The 17532-nt window shown below is 48.2% G+C and overlaps 1 protein-coding gene across 1 annotated transcript; it reads left to right on the top strand.

The window, feature by feature from the left end:
* Nucleotides 1-402: 402 nt before the first annotated feature.
* UNG (uracil DNA glycosylase) lies at nucleotides 403-11569 on the top strand (the record flags this gene model as incomplete). Its single annotated transcript, XM_079717182.1, has 7 exons — nucleotides 403-531; nucleotides 1182-1388; nucleotides 1899-1994; nucleotides 4741-4838; nucleotides 5485-5573; nucleotides 6946-7124; nucleotides 11429-11569. The coding sequence occupies 7 exons, from the start codon at nucleotides 403-405 to the stop codon at nucleotides 11567-11569; spliced, it is 939 nt and encodes a 312-aa protein (XP_079573308.1).
* Between the last annotated feature and the right edge of the window lie 5963 nt (nucleotides 11570-17532).

The following is a 17532-nucleotide window of genomic DNA, read 5'->3' as shown; positions in this document are numbered from 1 at the left end:
AAAAGCAAAACAATTACTATTTTAAAGCTAATTTCACTCCCACAAAAAACCCTACGGGGCGGGTACTTTTAAGTTCTTTCACCGGCTGAGAGGTGGAGGGACTTGCCCAAGGCAGAGGTATGATGGGTGAGAATAATGAATGAAAGAGTAAACATCTGAGTGAACCGACCTAAGGAACCCCGCCCGCTCTAAAGACCTTTCGGAGCCCCACTTCTCCCGAGGGACCTTGGCCAGCGGCCCCTCCCACACATGCGCACTAGGCCCTCCGCTGCCCCCTCGCCCACCCCCCGCCCCCGGTCGGAGCATGCGCGGGTTGCTTGGCGCCAATTGCTGACCGCCGCAGCTAGCGCCAAACTCGCGGGTCCCCGGGCAGCGCGCGTTCGCTCCCTCCTCGGCTCCAGGATGATTGGCCAGAAGACCCTCTACTCCTTCTTCTCCCCGAGCCCCGCCAGGAAGCGACGTGCCTGCAGCTCCGAGCCGGCCGAGCAGTGGAACGGCGTGGCGGCGGTAGCTGAGAGCGGGGATGCGGCGGTAAGGCGCGGCGGGGACCGCTTGTGGGGCCGGGGGTCAGGGGGAAGGGAGGGTGAGGAGGGCGAGGAGGGCGGCGGACCCCGCGCGACCGAGGGGTTGAAGGAACATGGGGCTGAATGAGTAAACTGGGGCCTTCACGTGTTCAAAATAGCCGCCTTGGCGCCCCATCGGCGGCCATGCTGAGAGGTCAGCCAATGGAGGCGAACCTCGGGGCCCACGGCGCCAATCAGAGGCGAGGGGTCCGGCCCACCCTCCAATCAGAGGATGGAGGGGGTGGGTCCTGGAGGGGAGGGTTTTTGCCGCGAAAAGACCGCGTGGGGACGCTAGTGGCGGGACCCGCGGGGCGGGGCCCTGGGTACTGGGCCCCTTCTCCGCGAACCCGTAGCGAGGCGCTGCGGGCCTTCCTCACAGACCTTTTCCTGCCCTGTTTTGGAACCAAACTCGAAATTTGGGGCAGCGGCCTGTTAGTGCAGGACTGGGATCAGTCCTGGGTTTCCAGAGTCCGGTTTTGTACGGAGCTGCCGAGCGGGGCTGAAACCCCAAGAATGGGTGTCCTCTACCCTGGGCTGTTAGGTTGGGGACGGAAGCTGCTGGCTCCCGGGAGAGGCCCGCTGCAGCTCGTGACCCGTTTCTGCGGGGACCACTTGCAGGCCAGCCCCGCCAAGAAGATCCGGGCCGGGCAGGAGGAGCCTGGCACGCCGCCCTCGTCGCCACTGAGCCCCGAGCAGTTGGTCCGCATCCAGAGGAACAAAGCCGCCGCGCTGCTCAGACTCGCAGCGCGCAATGTGCCTGTAGGTTTTGGTGAGAGTTGGAAGAAGCACCTCAGCGGGGAGTTCGGGAAACCATATTTTATTAAGGTAAAGTTGGAGACTGCGGGCACTTGTAAATATAGCAGGCCAAGCCCACGTTTATAGGATATTGCTTTCGTGAGCTCCTACTTTCCCTCCTTCAACATGCAGCCATGATGTTTTGAATCTGCCCAGTTTAAGATTTTTAAAAGACTATGAGGTGATATCATAGCTTCTTTTAACCCGTTTGTTTAGTCTGCTCCCTAGGAAAGAGTGGCCTGGTAAAACCACAAACCCGACTGAATGAAACCTGCCCTTTAAACAAAAGAGGGAGGGGTTGGCAGCTGCAGGAAATCAAGGCTGCCAGGCCAATCAACTTTGACCCAGCCCAAAGAAAGGGGAAGGGAATTAGAATGTCGGGAGGGGAACTGTTTTGATTTTTACGCAGAATTTGGATATAAAACTTGGCAAAGAGCTAGCTAAGAGCTCTTCCAGTAGCTTGCATTAGAAGCTTTCTTATTGAATTCTTATGCTTTCCAGTGAGAATCTGACTGTAAATCTAGTTTATCTTTCCATCAGCTTATGGGATTTGTTGCAGAAGAAAGAAAACATTACACTGTTTACCCACCCCCGCAGCAAGTCTTCACATGGACCCAAATGTGTGACATAAGAGATGTAAGTACAAGTTGTGGATGAATTTTACTAAAAGGGGACTAGGACTCAAATGGTAGTTTTTAATTAGGGACACTGGAGTTAAGCCACTGTCCATAATTCAGTAATAAATAAAATACTGAAATTGTGAGGTTTGGCGGGCTGTATTTTAGCCTATACGTACCCTGTTTAACTTTTACTGTGTGCCGTTCATATAGCAAAAAAAAAGTATGTACGTAAACCGTGGGTCTGTATGCTCTCACTTGTATTTTATTTTATCCTTAAACCGACCCCATGCCCGTCAGAGGTAAAATGTGGTGGTGAGGAAACTGAGGCACGAAGCAGTTAAGTCTTTTTCAAGTGGTTGTCGGCGGTCCCACCTTGACTTGCAGCTCAGTGTTCTTTCTGTCTGACCACACCATCCTTTACGGTTGATGCTTTCAAACTCTTGACCCCTGGCCTGAACACATCTCCTGTTAACACATTCCTTTGCTTTGGTTCAATGTATACAATGGCTGCTCGCTGTCAGAAGCTTGTTTGTGGCTTCCCACGGTGCAAACTATGAAAGCTGAGGGTGAATATGGCCACCTCCTGCTTCCCAGCCTCACCTCCACCTTCCATTCTCCTCCTTTGGAGCTGGACAGGGCGGTGACCCTCTCCTCACTTCTGTCTTTTGAAAACCAACTAGATGCATCTCTGGCACCTCCCGGAAGGAGGCCTGTCCCCCACTCTATTTGTGATGTGGGTTTCCTTTGTGATGTGGGTTTTTAGTATCTGCTTGCATTGGAGGTGTTCCATTTTTTTGTTCTCCTTTTGCCTTACTGATTTTGTAAGCTGAGGGTAGGAATCCCGTGATTTAATAAGTACCTGTTAAATCAAAGAGAAGTGAAATTGTTGAAGAAGCCATCGTGATAAGGCTGACACTCCTAATATTTAGCAGACTTCACAATTTTCATTTCAGAGCAAGCACTTCGAACGTACCTCCTTGTTTATAAAGTTAAAAAAACAAGTCCTATTAAATTCAGTACTAGTTTGCCCCTTGTTTGAAGTATGTCCTGTTTTGAGTACCAATGAGCAATATTGTAAAGAAAGACTAAGAAAAGTGCATGAGACTTCTGAGGATCAGATGGCCCAGTGGGGCTTCTTTGCCAATGAGCATGTGGAGGGTCGGGGATGTTACCTGGCTCCTCTGAGGTCCTTATCCAGGACCAGAACCGGAAAGCTTCCCCGCTCGGACAGGTTGCTTCATGTTGGAGAATATGCCAGGGGCAGTGTGAGTACCATCTGGAGGAACGGAGAGGCCCATGAAAGCTGCCCGATTGTGGGAACGTCTGAAGCTGGATTTTGAAGGATAAAGTGTATGTTGGCTACGGAAGGAGAGTCTTAAGAAGGAACACGGCAGAAATGTGGGAATGAAGAGAGGTGGGTGGGCGGGCACCCGATCAAAAGGCCTAGGAGTATTTTCACACCACTGACGGTGACAGTGACCTCATTCTCCTCTGGTTCCATCCCTTAAGAGGACACAGGCAGACCTTGTTTTATTGTGCTTTGCGGATCCTGCGATTTTTACAAATCGAAGGTTTGTGGCAACCTTTCATTGTCGAATGATGGTTAGCATTTTTTAGCAATAAAGTACTTTCTAATTAAGATTCATACTTTTGGGCTTCCCTGGTGGTGCAGTGGTTGAGAGTCCGCCTGCTGATGCAGGGGACACGGGTTCGTGCCCTGGGCCGGGAAGATCCCACATGCCACGGAGCGGCTGGGCCCGTGAGCCATGGCCGCTGAGCCTGCACATCCGGAGCCTGTGCTCCGCAACGGGAGAGGCCACAACAGTGAGAGGCCCGCGGACTGCAAAAAAATAAAAATAAAAAATAATAAGATACGTACTTTTTTTTGACATGCAGTTGCACACTTAATAGACTACCATATCGTGTATGCACTAGGAAACCAAAAAATTTACGTCACTTGTTTTATTGTGATGTTTGCTTAGTGAGACAGTCTGGAGCTGAACCCACGGTATCTCCGCAGCATACCCGTCCAGGGGAACAGGCTCTTTCATATGCTGCTGCTGGGCAACTGGAGTTTCTTCAGCTCGTGGAAAAGCAATTTGGCATATGTCGATGAAAATTTTAAATACACTTATACTGTGACCACCAACTCCACTCTTCTGAATCTATTCCATAGAAATGAAAGCAGCAGTCTGTAAAGATACATGTAGTAGGATGTTTACTGCATTATTTTTTTAAGGGAAAAAACTGGGAAACCAGCTGACTGCCCATCAACAACTGAGCTTTGTTGACTTAAAGGAGGCCTGCAGTGTATGATGTGAGAAACACAAAAATGTAGGGTGATGAGTACAGTGACCCTCATTATATATCAATAGGTGATTATAAATGGTTGAATCAGGACGGGGTAGGGATGACCGGGAGATCTTGATGTTTCTGGATGGTCGTACTTGTGACAAGGGCGTATTTCCTTTTGTAATTTAAAAACTGAAGGGGATGAAAGCAAAGTTGACCCCAGCTTGTTTCAGACACGTGGGTCAGAGAAGGGAGGGGGCGCTGCAGCAGGTGACTGAGGGAAGGATAACTGGGTGATGCAGAGTGATGGTGCCAAGTCACCTGCTCCCTTCGGGGGGCTCTTAGTTGGGCCGGGAGGGGGGCCTGCCCTTGTCCTCATAGTGCCCCTCTGTATAAGTTATCAGCCAGCCAGGTGTCCGTTCAGACTGCCTGTACTATAGTGTTTGATCCTCGCCATCTGGTGTTCACAGGTGAAGGTTGTCATCCTGGGACAGGATCCATATCACGGACCCAATCAAGCTCATGGGCTCTGCTTTAGTGTTCAAAGGCCCGTGCCACCCCCGCCCAGGTACGCAGGCTTTACAGGTGGCTCAGCTCCAATCGTGATCACTTTCAAATTACAGGTGCACCTGTTTGTGGGACCGTCGCTAGCCTTTGGAGCAGGATTTCTCAGTTTCTGCACTACTGACATGTGGGGCTGGGTCTTTGTGGTCGGGGGGCTGCCGTGTGCGTGGTAAGATGTTTAGCAGCACCCCTGGCCTCGAGATGCCAGCAGCATGCGCCCCCCATTTGTGACAATGAAAAATGTCTTCAGACGTTTCCAGCAGTCCCTTGTGGGGCCACATCACCCCTGGTTAAGAACCCCTGCTTTGGAGGATTTTACATATCATTTACAAATATAATGAACATTAAAGGTATAAACTAAATCCATCACTTGGGAGTGGGGTGGTAACTCCTGGGCTAATTTGCTTAGGTTTTCCAAAGTTCTCTTCCTGAAACCCAAGCACTGACCGAAGTAAAGGCGTTTGGCAGGTGTGCCTGTCTAAAGGAAAGGCAGTGTTTCCCATGCGTCAGTGCAGTGCGTCCTGTTGTCCGCCCCGAGGGCTGGCTTTGCAGACTAACCCGCGTGTGTGCTGGAGGGTCCTGAACTTTCCGAATTGTGCTTAAGATTCTGTTTTTTGTTTTTTTGTTTTTTTCTTCTGGCTTGCTTTCAGTTTGGAAAACATTTATAAAGAACTGTCTACAGACATAGATGGTTTTGTTCATCCTGGTCATGGAGATTTATCCGGATGGGCCAGGCAAGGTAAACCAGCCGCTGCTCGATGTGTTTTGGATGGATTTCAACTGTCTTTTCTGTGTGGCTTGCTTATATTTTTAAAAGATACCCGTGAAGAACCAGAGAGCTCTAATAAAATGGCTAAGTTTATGTAAGTCAAAGAATGTATCTCACCACCCACTGATATCCAGGGAGAGGAGATGGTCTGGAGGTTGAATCCATTGCCAGTGGCCAGTGATTTAATCAATCATTCTTCTGTAATGAAGCCTCCATAAAACCCCTAAAGCATGACATTTAGAGAGCTTCTGGGTTGGTGCACGTGTGGAGATTGGAGAGAGAGGCAAGCTGAGAGAGGGCATGGAAGCCACGTGCCCTTTCCCTCTGTCTGGCCCTTTGCACCTCTTCATCTGACTTGACTGCATCCTTTAATATCCTTTGTAATAAACCAGTAATCTAGTGGAAAAAAAATGTATCTCGCTTTTATCCTGCAGCCAGTGTTTTTCATGTTTTAATCATAGCACGAAAGGGAAAAGTTGGTTCCTCATCATTCATATTTTACATTGAGCCACTCAACTTCGACCATTCAGAAGGTGGCCACAAGTTTTCTTATTTCGACACACGGGTTATGTTGTGTGTGTTTAATACCTATCTGTGGGACGTCTTTCTCCTTTTTTAACAAACTATAATCAGGATAAGGAAAGAATATCTACTCTTCCCTTGCAGTGAGATTTTTGTTTCAGTGAAACGTCTTGGCCTCCTTGTGTTACTTTCCAGAGTTATTTCCTATCAGTTAGGGTATATATTTTTAAACAATTCTTTCTGATGATGGATATAATGCATGGTCACTGTTGCAAACTCAGAAGTTCTGTCTTGAAAGTGCAGAGGTGAAAATCTCGCACAGAGGCACCAGCTGGTCATGTCCTAATGCCTTCTCCACCACCTGATTTCAGGTGGCTGCACCAGCTTGCATCTCGGGGTGGTTTCGTCATGCGTTGAGCCCATTATTGGGTGTTTAGGCCAACTCGTTTCAGCCTCCCCCTTTTTTTTTCTTTTAATTTTATTGAAGTATAGTTGATTTACAATGTTAATTTCTGCTGTACAGCAAAGTGATTCCGTTATACATATACATATTCATTTTCATATTCTTTTTCATTATGGTTTATCACAGGATATTGAAGAGTTCCCTGTGCTATACATCCTATATACAATAGTTTGCATCTGTTAACCCCAAACTTCCAGTCCATCCCTCCCTCATCCCCCCCCACCCCAGGACAAGCACAAGTCCGTTCTCTCTTATCTGTGAGTCAGTTTCTGTTTCGTAGATATGCTCATTTGTGTCGAATTTTAGATTCCACGTTTCAGCCTCCCTTGAACCTGCTTCTTCGCTGTGTGCTCGCAGGTGTTCTCCTGCTCAACGCCGTCCTCACCGTCCGGGCGCATCAGGCCAATTCCCATAAAGAGAGAGGTTGGGAGCAGTTCACCGATGCTGTTGTGTCCTGGCTCAATCAGAACTCGAACGGCCTTGTCTTCCTGCTCTGGGGCTCTTATGCTCAGAAGAAAGGCAGTGCCATTGATAGGGTATGTTTTGGGGTTGGTTTTTTTTTTTAAACAGGTTAGAGAATTGTAGGAATCCCTTTATGTCATCCTAGAAAATCCATATCCTAAAATGAAGCTTATTTTCCCTTAAAACTGTGATAATTAGGATTAGGTTTCCCATCGAAAATTGAACAGAATTCAGGGACTTCCCTGGCGGCCCAGGGGTTAAGACTCCGTGCTCCCAGTGCAGGGGCACAGGTTCCATCCCTGGTCAGGGAACTAAGATCCTGCATACCACACAGCGCAGCCAAAAAAAAAGGAAAGAAAGAAAATTGAACAGAATTCAGGGACTTCCCTGGCGGCCCAGGGGTTAAGACTCCGTGCTCCCAGTGCAGGGGCACAGGTTCCATCCCTGGTCAGGGAACTAAGATCCTGCATACCACACAGCGCGGCCAAAAAAAAAGGAAAGAAAGAAAATTGAACAGAACTCAGACGGAATGATTAGTTGTGTATGAGGAGAGCAGCTGGCCAGCTTCTGCTTAGATGCAGTTGGTAAAACTGGCATAAAGTTGCTGCGTACACAGAAAGATACACAGGTCCCCAGGTTCCGTTCATGTAACAAACGATGCAGTAAATGATGAGCGAGGTAAGTCTCTTGCTTTCAACAAGTTGGAGGGTATATGGAAAACATGAAGAGTTCCACTTAATCGCAAATGTAACCTCCCCCCATGACAACACCATCAGCGATGATTATTAAACCTGGGCCCTGGTTGCTGGTCCCCGACCCCAACCCAGCTCTTCAGTCTCTGCCCGCCCCACCGCATCCTCCCCGACCCACCTGCGTATACTTGGTTGCTAATATTAAAAACCGGAAGTCATCCTTGAATGCCCTCCCTCATCCCCTTAAACCCAGTCCTAAAACCATCCTAATCCTGCCTCCCCTCTGTGCTGAGCACTGGCATTTCTCTCTGGGATGCCTGTGACCGGACTGGAGGGGATGCTGGTATGAAGGCGACTGGCGAGGGGAGGAGGGGGCGTGGGGCTGGGAGGGAGGGAGACGGCAAGGAGGAGTGTTTAGCTTGGGCTCCTGGGAGGCACTGAATTGGGCGGTGAGGGTGGGGGGAGAAATCACAGCATAAGCACGTCAGAAGCGAGGTAAAGGGATGAACCGAGGCGACACGGCAGTAGTTTATGGCGTATCAGAGACGTGCAAACAGGTGTCAGGAGCAAGTCCAGCACTTTTCACACGGCATCTCTCCTGACCTCGACAAAGGCTACTGGGGGTGGAAGGGATACGCTGACCTCGCTTTGTACTCGGGCTCAGGGAGGCGAGGTCACTTGCCCACTTGCGGTGAATGGAGCTTCGGACTCTGAACCGAGCAGCCAGCTCACCTGGGTGGGGAGGCCTGCCCAGCCCACGGGCGAGGGTGGCAGGGTTCCAAGCCAGCCGTCAGCTCTAGAGACTTGACTCACATGTCAGTTATCTCCTCCATTTTCTCTTAAGTGGAGTTCTACTTTTATTTCGTAATTTAGGCCTTTTTTCCTTTTTAAGGTAGTAGATTCACATGGTTAGAAACTAAAGGATATCGAGGCCTCCCCTCCTAGTCCCCATCCGTTCCGATTCTTCTTGGCCTGGGGTAGGCACTGGGCTTTACTGTCTGATGTCTCTGTCCAGTGTCTTTATACACCTGGATGCAAGCAGCAAGGGGGCGTGTAGGTCAGATGGAAGAGCTGCTTTCTCTATAAAGGTTCTGTGTGAATGAACAGGATGTTTTCAGGTGTTTTTCTTTTCGGGAAGGGAATAGTAGGAATAAAACCTGGCATGAATGAACTAACTGCTAAGATCTGATTATCTCGGTAGTGAAGTGTGTGTGGGAGTGATTTCCAGTCTGTGTCTTAGGTTTGTGGTCAGAAGCGCCCTTACTCAGTATATCTGTAATCTTAATAATGGTTCAGTTTGAAAGTAAACAGTTGTTAAAGTAGCTTGACCATTAAAAACCCGACTTCCCTGGCGGTTCAGTGGTTGGGACTCTGCGCTTCCATTGCAGAGGGCCTGGGTTCGATCCCTGGTTGGGGAGCTAGGATCGTGCATGCTGCATGGCGCAACCAAAAAAAAACTAGTAGATTGACCATTAAAAACCAAGTTGCACATCTCTAACCCGGGGTGCCTCCTGAGCACTAGATCTGTATATTCAGCTGCTTCCTTACTAGGGACCTGGAAGCACATCAAATGCAACATTTACCAGTTCTCCTTTCCTCGTCCATCCCTCACTAAACTTGGGCCTCTGGATGCCCAAGGATAAAAAGGACCCTGTCTACCCAGTTGCCCAACCAGAAATCGCATATCATTCTTGACCCCTCCCTTTCTTTCCCCCTCTCCTTCCCCCGCTCCACCCTTTGTATCTATCCCCACCGCCTGCATCCAGTCATATACATACTTTCTTCTCTCAGCCCGCCCCCCCACCTCCCCAACTTAGCCTCAGGTCAGCCCCATCTCATCTTGCCCAGAGCAGAGCGTTCAGATGCCTTCTCCTTGGAAGGCCTTGACCTGGGCTCATGAGCTGGGGTCTGGGCACGGCCCCGGCCTGCCTCTCACCCTCTGTGAACTCCAGGCTCCCTGAACCACCTGGACTCCCTGCCCCCCACTCCCCTGCCTGCCTTTGAACGTCCTGCTTCCTCTGTCCAGCATGTAGAGGTCTCTTCCTTCCCTGGAGGCTGGCTGACTGGTCCTTTATAATGCACACAGCTCACGTGTTCAGGGGCTTGCCCCATATGCTGTACCCTGTGCTGAGCACCCGGCCTGCATCCCTTCCCGGGATGCTCTGCATGCACAACCCATCTTTTGTTCTTCACGGGATCTTCCTGAGCTGGTTCTGCTGTTAACTTCCAGTCCACAGGTGAAAAGTGACCTGTGGCCTAGGGAGGGTCAGCGACTTCCCCGGGGCTGTGCCACTGCTGAGTCACAGGGCCAGGACCTGAAGGAACCCAGGTTCCATTCCCTGACCCACACTGGGCTGCCTGGCTTCACTGATGGCCCCTCCTCAACCCTCCTTGAAAGCAGGCATATCTTTTTTTTTTTTTGCGGTACGCGGGCCTCTCACTGTTGTGGTCTCTCCCGTTGCTGAGCACAGGCTCCGGATGCGCAGGCTCAGCGGCCATGGTTCACGGGCCCAGCCGCTCCGCGGCATGTGGTATCCTCCCGGACCAGGGCACGAACCCGTGTCCGCCGCATCGGCAGGGAGACTCCCAACCACTGCGCCACCAGGGAAGCCCGGCAGGGGTATCTTGAAAGACAATTATTTGTTGGGTGATTTTTTTTTTTTTTTTTTGGCTGCATCGGGTCTTCATTGCTGCACGCGGGTTTTCTCTAGTTGTGGCGCATGGGCTCTAGAGTGCAGGCTCAGTAGTTGTGGCGCTTGGGCTTAGCTGCTCCACGGCATGTGGGATCTTCCCGGACCAGGGCTCAAACCCGTGTCCCCTGCATTGGCAGATTCTTAACCACTGCACCACCAGGGAAGCCCTGTGGGTGATTTTTATTTAAATACAGGAAAGAATAAAGAAGAAAACAAAAATGGTCCAGAATCTTCCTGCTAGGTTAACTACAGTTGACATTTAAAAAAATTTTAAGTATTCTATTTTGGTGGTGAGATAATGCAAACAGCATAGAAAGGTACAATCTTTCACCTAAAGGAACTATTATAAATAGTGTCTTGGGTCTTATCCCCCCACCAAATAATTTTTTTTAATTTAATGCATTTATCACTTCTTGCTTTTTTTTTTCCACTTGACATATTTTAGAGGTCTTCCTGTGTCAGCATATGTGGCTTGATCTTGTTCTTCTAGTAGCTATGTGGTGTTGCGTTGCCAGAACTTTAGAAAAATATTTGTAATCTGTTGCATAACCCTGGATTTATAGTAGGTTTTACCTGATAGGAGCCGTGCACCTCCTCATGCCTGCATCTTTATGGAGATGGGTGCATCATGGCGTCCTTTACCAAATACAGTCTCAGCAGTGGGAGACCTAGCAGTCCCACTGCTGAGTGGGACTGCTGGGTCATAGGACAGGGGCCACCTACGAGTCCTGTCGAGAGTGCCCAGTGGAGGGCAGAGACGGTTGCTCTGCATCCTTAGAGCCTAGCCCAGGTAGTGGCTCTACCAACCAATGGAGGATGAACGCACGGACCTGTGTGGATGCTGCAAGTAAACCAACACTGAGGAAAGCGGGCGAATTTAGAGCAGTCACAGGGGAGCGGCAGAGCTGACAGAAGGCGCCACAGCCAGAGTGGTTTTTTTAAAAGTCCTGAGAGTGTCCCCACAATCTCACTCCCCGTCTCCTCCTCTTTCAGAAGCGGCACCACGTGCTGCAGACCGCGCATCCCTCGCCGTTTTCGGTGTACAGGGGGTTCTTCGGATGCAGGCATTTCTCTAAAACCAACGAGCTGCTGCAGAAGTCCGGCAAAGAGCCCATCAACTGGAAGGATCTGTGACCTTGACCCTTGGGGGTCAGGGGTCTTTGAGTGGTTTTCTAGAAGCTGTGATTGAAGTATCTGTCATTTACAAAGTCAAAGTCAAAAAACAATTTCCCTCCTAATTCTTCAGCACCCTGCACAAGGGCACACATTTTCCGCAGAGCAGCAGTGAGCCAGGTAGCCTGGGAGCAGCTTTACCCAGCCAGAAACACAAAAATCACCCTGGGACCTCTGGCCTGGAATATGCTGTCTGTGGGTCAAGGTTCTTGGAAGGGAGATGAGGTCAAATACTCTGGACTTTGTTCCCCTTTGTTATTACTTTCATGGTCAAAGCAGGGAGGAGATAAGCACCTTTTTGGTACAGCCAGCTGCTACTTGCTTTTACCTGGCAGGTTAGACTTTAGGTTTTGTGGTGTTGGGTGTTTTTATTTGGAAAGGCCCCCTTTCCTTACCCAGCCTGGCATTCCAGTATTGGTCAGGTACACTGGCCCGTGATCTTTCACGGAGCCCTCAGGAAGCCTGAGGGTTTTGCAAGTTCCCAGAAATTAGGGATCGAGTTCCTGACTGTAGTACTGGCGAAAATTGCTAAGGAACCATCCTTGGTGTGAACTTTCACTTCTGGAGGCTGGGGAAAGTGAACTGGGTCTAGTCTATGCAATTAGTTATATGATTCTTTGGGTGTTTCTAGGAATAAGCTGTGGAGGTTGAACAGGAAGGAGGAGAAAAGTTTTTGTTGGTTTTTTTTTAAGAGGAAAGAAATGCTTTTTTCCTAGCTGCATCTCGTGGGGTTTGAGCCAGCTTACACTGCCAATGTTGTTTTTTCGTGTGTGGGGGGTAGGGGTGCGTTTAGACTGAAATCACTTTGGGATTTTTTTTCAGCAACACTGGTGAATTTTGCTTTTTTAAGAAAGATACTTAACGCAGATGTATATATATATATATATTTTTAATCCTTTTTTTAAGAGGCAGTCTTTATTAGGTGTGCACCTCCATCCCAGATGCCATTAGAGCGCTGTTTTGCTGTTAGCTGGGTTAAAGGGTTAACCCTGTGAGAGTTTGGTAATAAAAGACTGTTGAAGTTTCGCTCGGTGCCTGGTCCTTCTGGGCCCAGGTGCCTGGTCCTTCTGGGCCCTGGGCGGACGCCCTTTAGGCTGCTCTTGGCTTGGGGCGGCCCGTGGTCGCCATGACAACCAATGTGGGTCGGAAGGGCCTCCTCCGTGCTGCCCTTCCTCTTTCCCCCCTCCCCCCGCCCCTCCGCTCCGATGGAGCCGCCTACCCCTGCGCCAGGCCTCGGTAAGCCCTGGGCCGGGTTCCCCGGAGGGGCGCGAGCAGGAGTCGGCGAGGCGGGGCGCTCCGAGCTCGGCCCCAGCCGAGCCTGGCGCAGCATCCCGGGCGCTGTGGCGGGGGTATGGGGGCTGAACGGGGTCAGGGTCAGCTGGGACCCTAAAGGAGCCACTTCGGACTGGAAAAAGCATTTCTCCACGGATCTTGGCATGCTCACCATGGCTGCGTGTCCTGCCAAGCCCTGCGACGGTGCGAGGGCAGCTTCCCCCCACCCTCCCTCAGCTAGCTTTCCAGACTCTTCTCTGGGCTTGAGGTGTGAGGCCAAGGCACTGGGAAGACCCCCTGATGGTGGCCCACTGACCTGGCAGCACTTGGCTCCAGTAGCTGGGGTGGAACATCCAGAGGAAAGGTCGGTGTCCCCCTGCTGTCTGATGAAGGGAGCAAAAGAATAAAGAAGTCTTGGGGCTTCCCTGGTGGCGCAGTGGTTGAGAGTCCCTCTGCTGATGTAGGGGACGCGGGTTCGTGCCCCGGTCTGGGGGGATCCCACATGCCGCGGAGCGGCTGGGCCCGTGAGCCATGGCCGCTGAGCCTGTGCGTCCGGAGCCTGTGCCCCGCAACGTCAGAGGCCCGCGTACCGCAAAAAAAAAAAAAATAATAATAATAATAAAGAAGTCTTGGGAACGCGGGTGCTCGTGTTAAAGTGGGCGAGAAGGACCGCATCCAGTGAGAACATCCAGTCTAACACGTTTCTTGGGAGGGCAGGGATTTGGAAACTTGCTTGAGAAGATTGCTTCCGCTCTGGGCCTGAGTTTTCCCATGTCTGAAAAGAAGGGTTTATGATCCCACATTGTGCAAAATCAGCACGAAGATGCATTTGCAGTTTTCCCTCTGGTAACTTTGGGGTCCTCCCCTAAGCGTTCCAACGGATTCCCTTTATCCAAAGAAGAAGTGAGAATAATGTTTATCTGAGGTTTTAACACCGATCTCCTAATGCAGTGCTGTGAGTAGGGAGGAAGCAGAGAGCTCTGAGGTACCACAAGTAATTAAAAAGCAAACTAATTTTTTAAGAAAGATTAAACCTTGGAAGTGTAGTGACACTTTAAACAGAACACAGAACACAGAGCAGCATCTTAAATGGTCTATGACCACCCCTGCCCCCGAAAAAGAAATACAAATTCGATCACTGATTTTTTAGAAACAAGGTTAATTTTGATGAACTTTTAGCTGTGTAGTTGTAACTTTTTTTCACGTGTTTTCAGATTTGCTATGATTATAGCACTGGGTCACTGGGTATGCAAAGATGTGTAAAAGGTGTTAAGTTCAGCTGAGTAAATGAAGATCTAATTGGCATCATTAAAAGATTCATGAGTCAAGCAGCATCTCATCTAGCAGAGACATACTCTGAGGGGTTGTACAAAGTGGAAGGCATTTGTAGAAGGGAGGGTGGGACAAGGAAATCATCGAAAAAAATGAAAGTTCATTGGAGGAAAGTCAGTTCAAGTGACAGTGGCTTCTCACTGGGGTTTGTGATTGACACTTAGGGGTAATTGACCAGAGTCAATCACCAGAGGGCATAAGAGCTCCCTCTCCAGGCCCTCCCAACTCCAGTTTTAGTTGAGGTTTCCTTTTATTAATTTTCAGTTACCGCCTTTTGATCAAGATCTTTCTCCAAAATCATCGCTGATCCAGAGACAGGCTTTCCAAATTCAGCCTTCGCTCCTCGGTGCCAGGAAAGACCTTTTCTGGGTGTCATGGCCCACACTGGAGGGAAAGTGCACCGACCAGAAACTGCCTGAGGCCACATTTGAGTAACAAGAGACAGTAGTAGGGAGAACTCGCAGGCATTTCTTATCCCAAGTCTGTATTTTGTCAAGGTTGTAAGTGTTGGAAATCATCTCGAAGCGCTGAGCTAGCATCACCTCATTAAGCACGTCATTTTCACTAAGTTCCAACAAACAGGGGGTAGAAAACGTAACAAGTATGCAGAGCAGAATTTAAAACAACATAACAAAACCATCTTTACACAGAACCATAAAGATGGTTCTAAACCAAAACCTTCACATACAAAGGTGTAGCCAGGAGGTGTGCATAAGGCTCCTGCATAAGTGACAGTATCTATGGACCCGTTCATTGTTACAGAGGCATTAGCATCATTCAACCAAGGCTCATACAGTGTATTATATATTGAAAGGGTGTCTAAATACATGGGTATGTCGGTAAGCTTACAAATGGCCTGATTACATTGGCTGCCCCACAGAGTTTCTTATATAGATACTCGAGAGACCTCATTTTCCCATCCCAGGGTTGGGTTAGATTGAAGCAAAGAACAAGGTTAGGTGGGCTTAGTACCCTCACTTTATAAAACGGGCCCTTGGCACAATTTAAACACAGTGGCATTTGGGATTTATTGAAATTACTTCTAGGGTGGAGCCAGGCCAAGTGGCAGTTGAATGAAGTCCAGCTGCAGGTGTTCAAGGGTCTCAGGGCTCCAGGAGCAAGAATAGTTTTACAAGGATTATGGACCTGGCAGATCAGAATCGTTGGTAGCCTGTTTTTGCAGTTTTGTAGACGTCTCCCCACCAATGGTGATTCATAATTTGAGTCATCTTAAATGTACTATGGTGGATGAAGGAACGTAAACACAAACAAAAAACAAAAAAAGGGATTTGCCAGGGTTCCAGGAAGAACCAGGCAGCTGTCTTGGGTTTCCAAGAGCCCTGACCATTCATTTAGTTTACAGCCATTGTTTACCCACCTTAATTTCTCTTGATTCAGGAGCAGACCATTGCCATTTTACAAGGACATCAGGATGGCAGAAGTCTGGCAGTGAGGGATGATTTTTTGCAGAAGCAGAACAGATTGCATCCACATGTGTTACAATCTTTATAGATTCTGTTGCTGTTGCCTTTGCATGAGAGTCATCCAGGACATTTCCCTGATGCTCAGGTTCAGTCCTTTTAGTGTGAGTCTTAATTTTGATGACAGCAATTTCAGAAAGTAAGAGAATAGCAGTAAGAAGATTGTTTACTTGTTGCCCATTTTCTATTGGGGTCCCAGAGGATGTCATACAACATTTTAAGATAATAACTAGAACTACAAGTGATAATCATTGTACGAGGTCCTATCAGATTTCTAGGAATTTCACACAATTTCTGGAACACTTACATACCTGTACAAACACAACATTAAAAAAGCTTAGTGGGGACTTCCCTGGTGGTCCAGCAGTTAAGACTCTGCACTCCCAATGCAGGGGGCCCGGGTTTGATCCCTGGTCAGGGAACTAGATCCCGCATGCCGCACCTAAGAGCCTGCATGCCACAACTAAGAGCCTGCATGCCGCCAACTAAAGATCCCGCACGCCACGACGAAGATCCCACACATGGCAATGAAGATCCCTAATGCCGCAATTAAGACCTGGTGCAGCCAAATAAATAAATAAATATTTTTTTAAAAAAAGGTTTAGGGCTTCCCTGGTGACAGTGGTTGAGAGTCCACCTGCCGATGCAGGGGACACGGGTTCGTGCCCCGGTCCGGGAGGATCCCACATGCCGCGGAGCAGCTAGGCCCGTGAGCCATGGCTGCTGAGCCTGCGCGTCCAGAGCCTGTGCTCCGCGGCGGGAGAGGCCACAACAGTGAGAGGCCCGCGTAACGCAAAAAAAAAAAAAAAAAAAAAAGGTTTAGTACTATTTCTTGTTTGACAGTGCTTCTCATGTAATTTAACATATCAAATAAGCCTAATTAGTTTAACAAATATTTTGGTAAGTTCAGGGGCCCTGTGGGAAAATCCCAAAGTTTCTTCCAGGTCAAAAAGACTTCATTTAGAATTTGATTTGGGGAAGCTTGTTAAAAATGTGAAAAAAAAAAAAAAAAGGTTTAAAAACACTGCCTAGATAGGATCACAGGTTACTGTGAAACAATACTTAGTTATCTATTTAACCAAAGTGACACAAATAATTTAACAGGCAAATATAGAAGGTTATACAGGTGTTAGCAAAACTTTAGCTCTTTTAATTTTAAGAAGACTCAGTTCTCCTGAGTAACCAAGGACCTGATGACAAAAGAGCACAGGAGATCACTGTGATAAAACACAAAATCTTTGCTTTCTAGGCAAATTACTCTTAAAGAAAAAGCTTTTACAATCTTTTATCAGGAGCAGATCAACAATCCCAGAAAACTTGTTCTTTCAGCAGATGAAAGAAAATTAAGCTTTAATTTTACATAATATTGAAGCCTATTTCCAGAACCCTTCTGTAGCAATCCAAATTTTAAACCACTTGACTACAGAAGGTAAGTTTGTCCTTCATAAGCAGAAGTTCTAGTTTAGACAAAATTACTCTCACTTCCCTTAACAAAAATGCATCTTTATTCTTCATGCCTTTCTTACCCAAAACACATCCTTTCCTTGCATACAGAGTTGTTTCCCTTATTATTTGTAGTAGTTTCAATAACATGTTAGAATTTTTAGCCTGAGAGATCTTTAATTTCTAGTGAAAACTAAGAAGCAAGTAATTATGAACTGTCTTTAATATTAGCATTCTGTGGCTTGGCAAATTTATAAATACTTTTAATAGTTTATAGAAACATGCTTTTTGGTGTGACTTAAAACATGTTTACTAATAGATCCACTTAATTTCTCTGCAGTGGGAATTCAAAAGCAGATAAACCTATGATCAGTAATTAATATTAAATATTTTATC

Source organism: Hyperoodon ampullatus, assembly GCF_949752795.1.
Source record: "Hyperoodon ampullatus genome assembly, chromosome: 13".
In the NCBI taxonomy this organism is placed as follows: Eukaryota; Metazoa; Chordata; class Mammalia; order Artiodactyla; family Ziphiidae; genus Hyperoodon; species Hyperoodon ampullatus.
The sequence above is the reverse complement of the archived record's forward strand: the minus strand, read 5'-3'. Positions and strand labels throughout refer to the sequence as shown.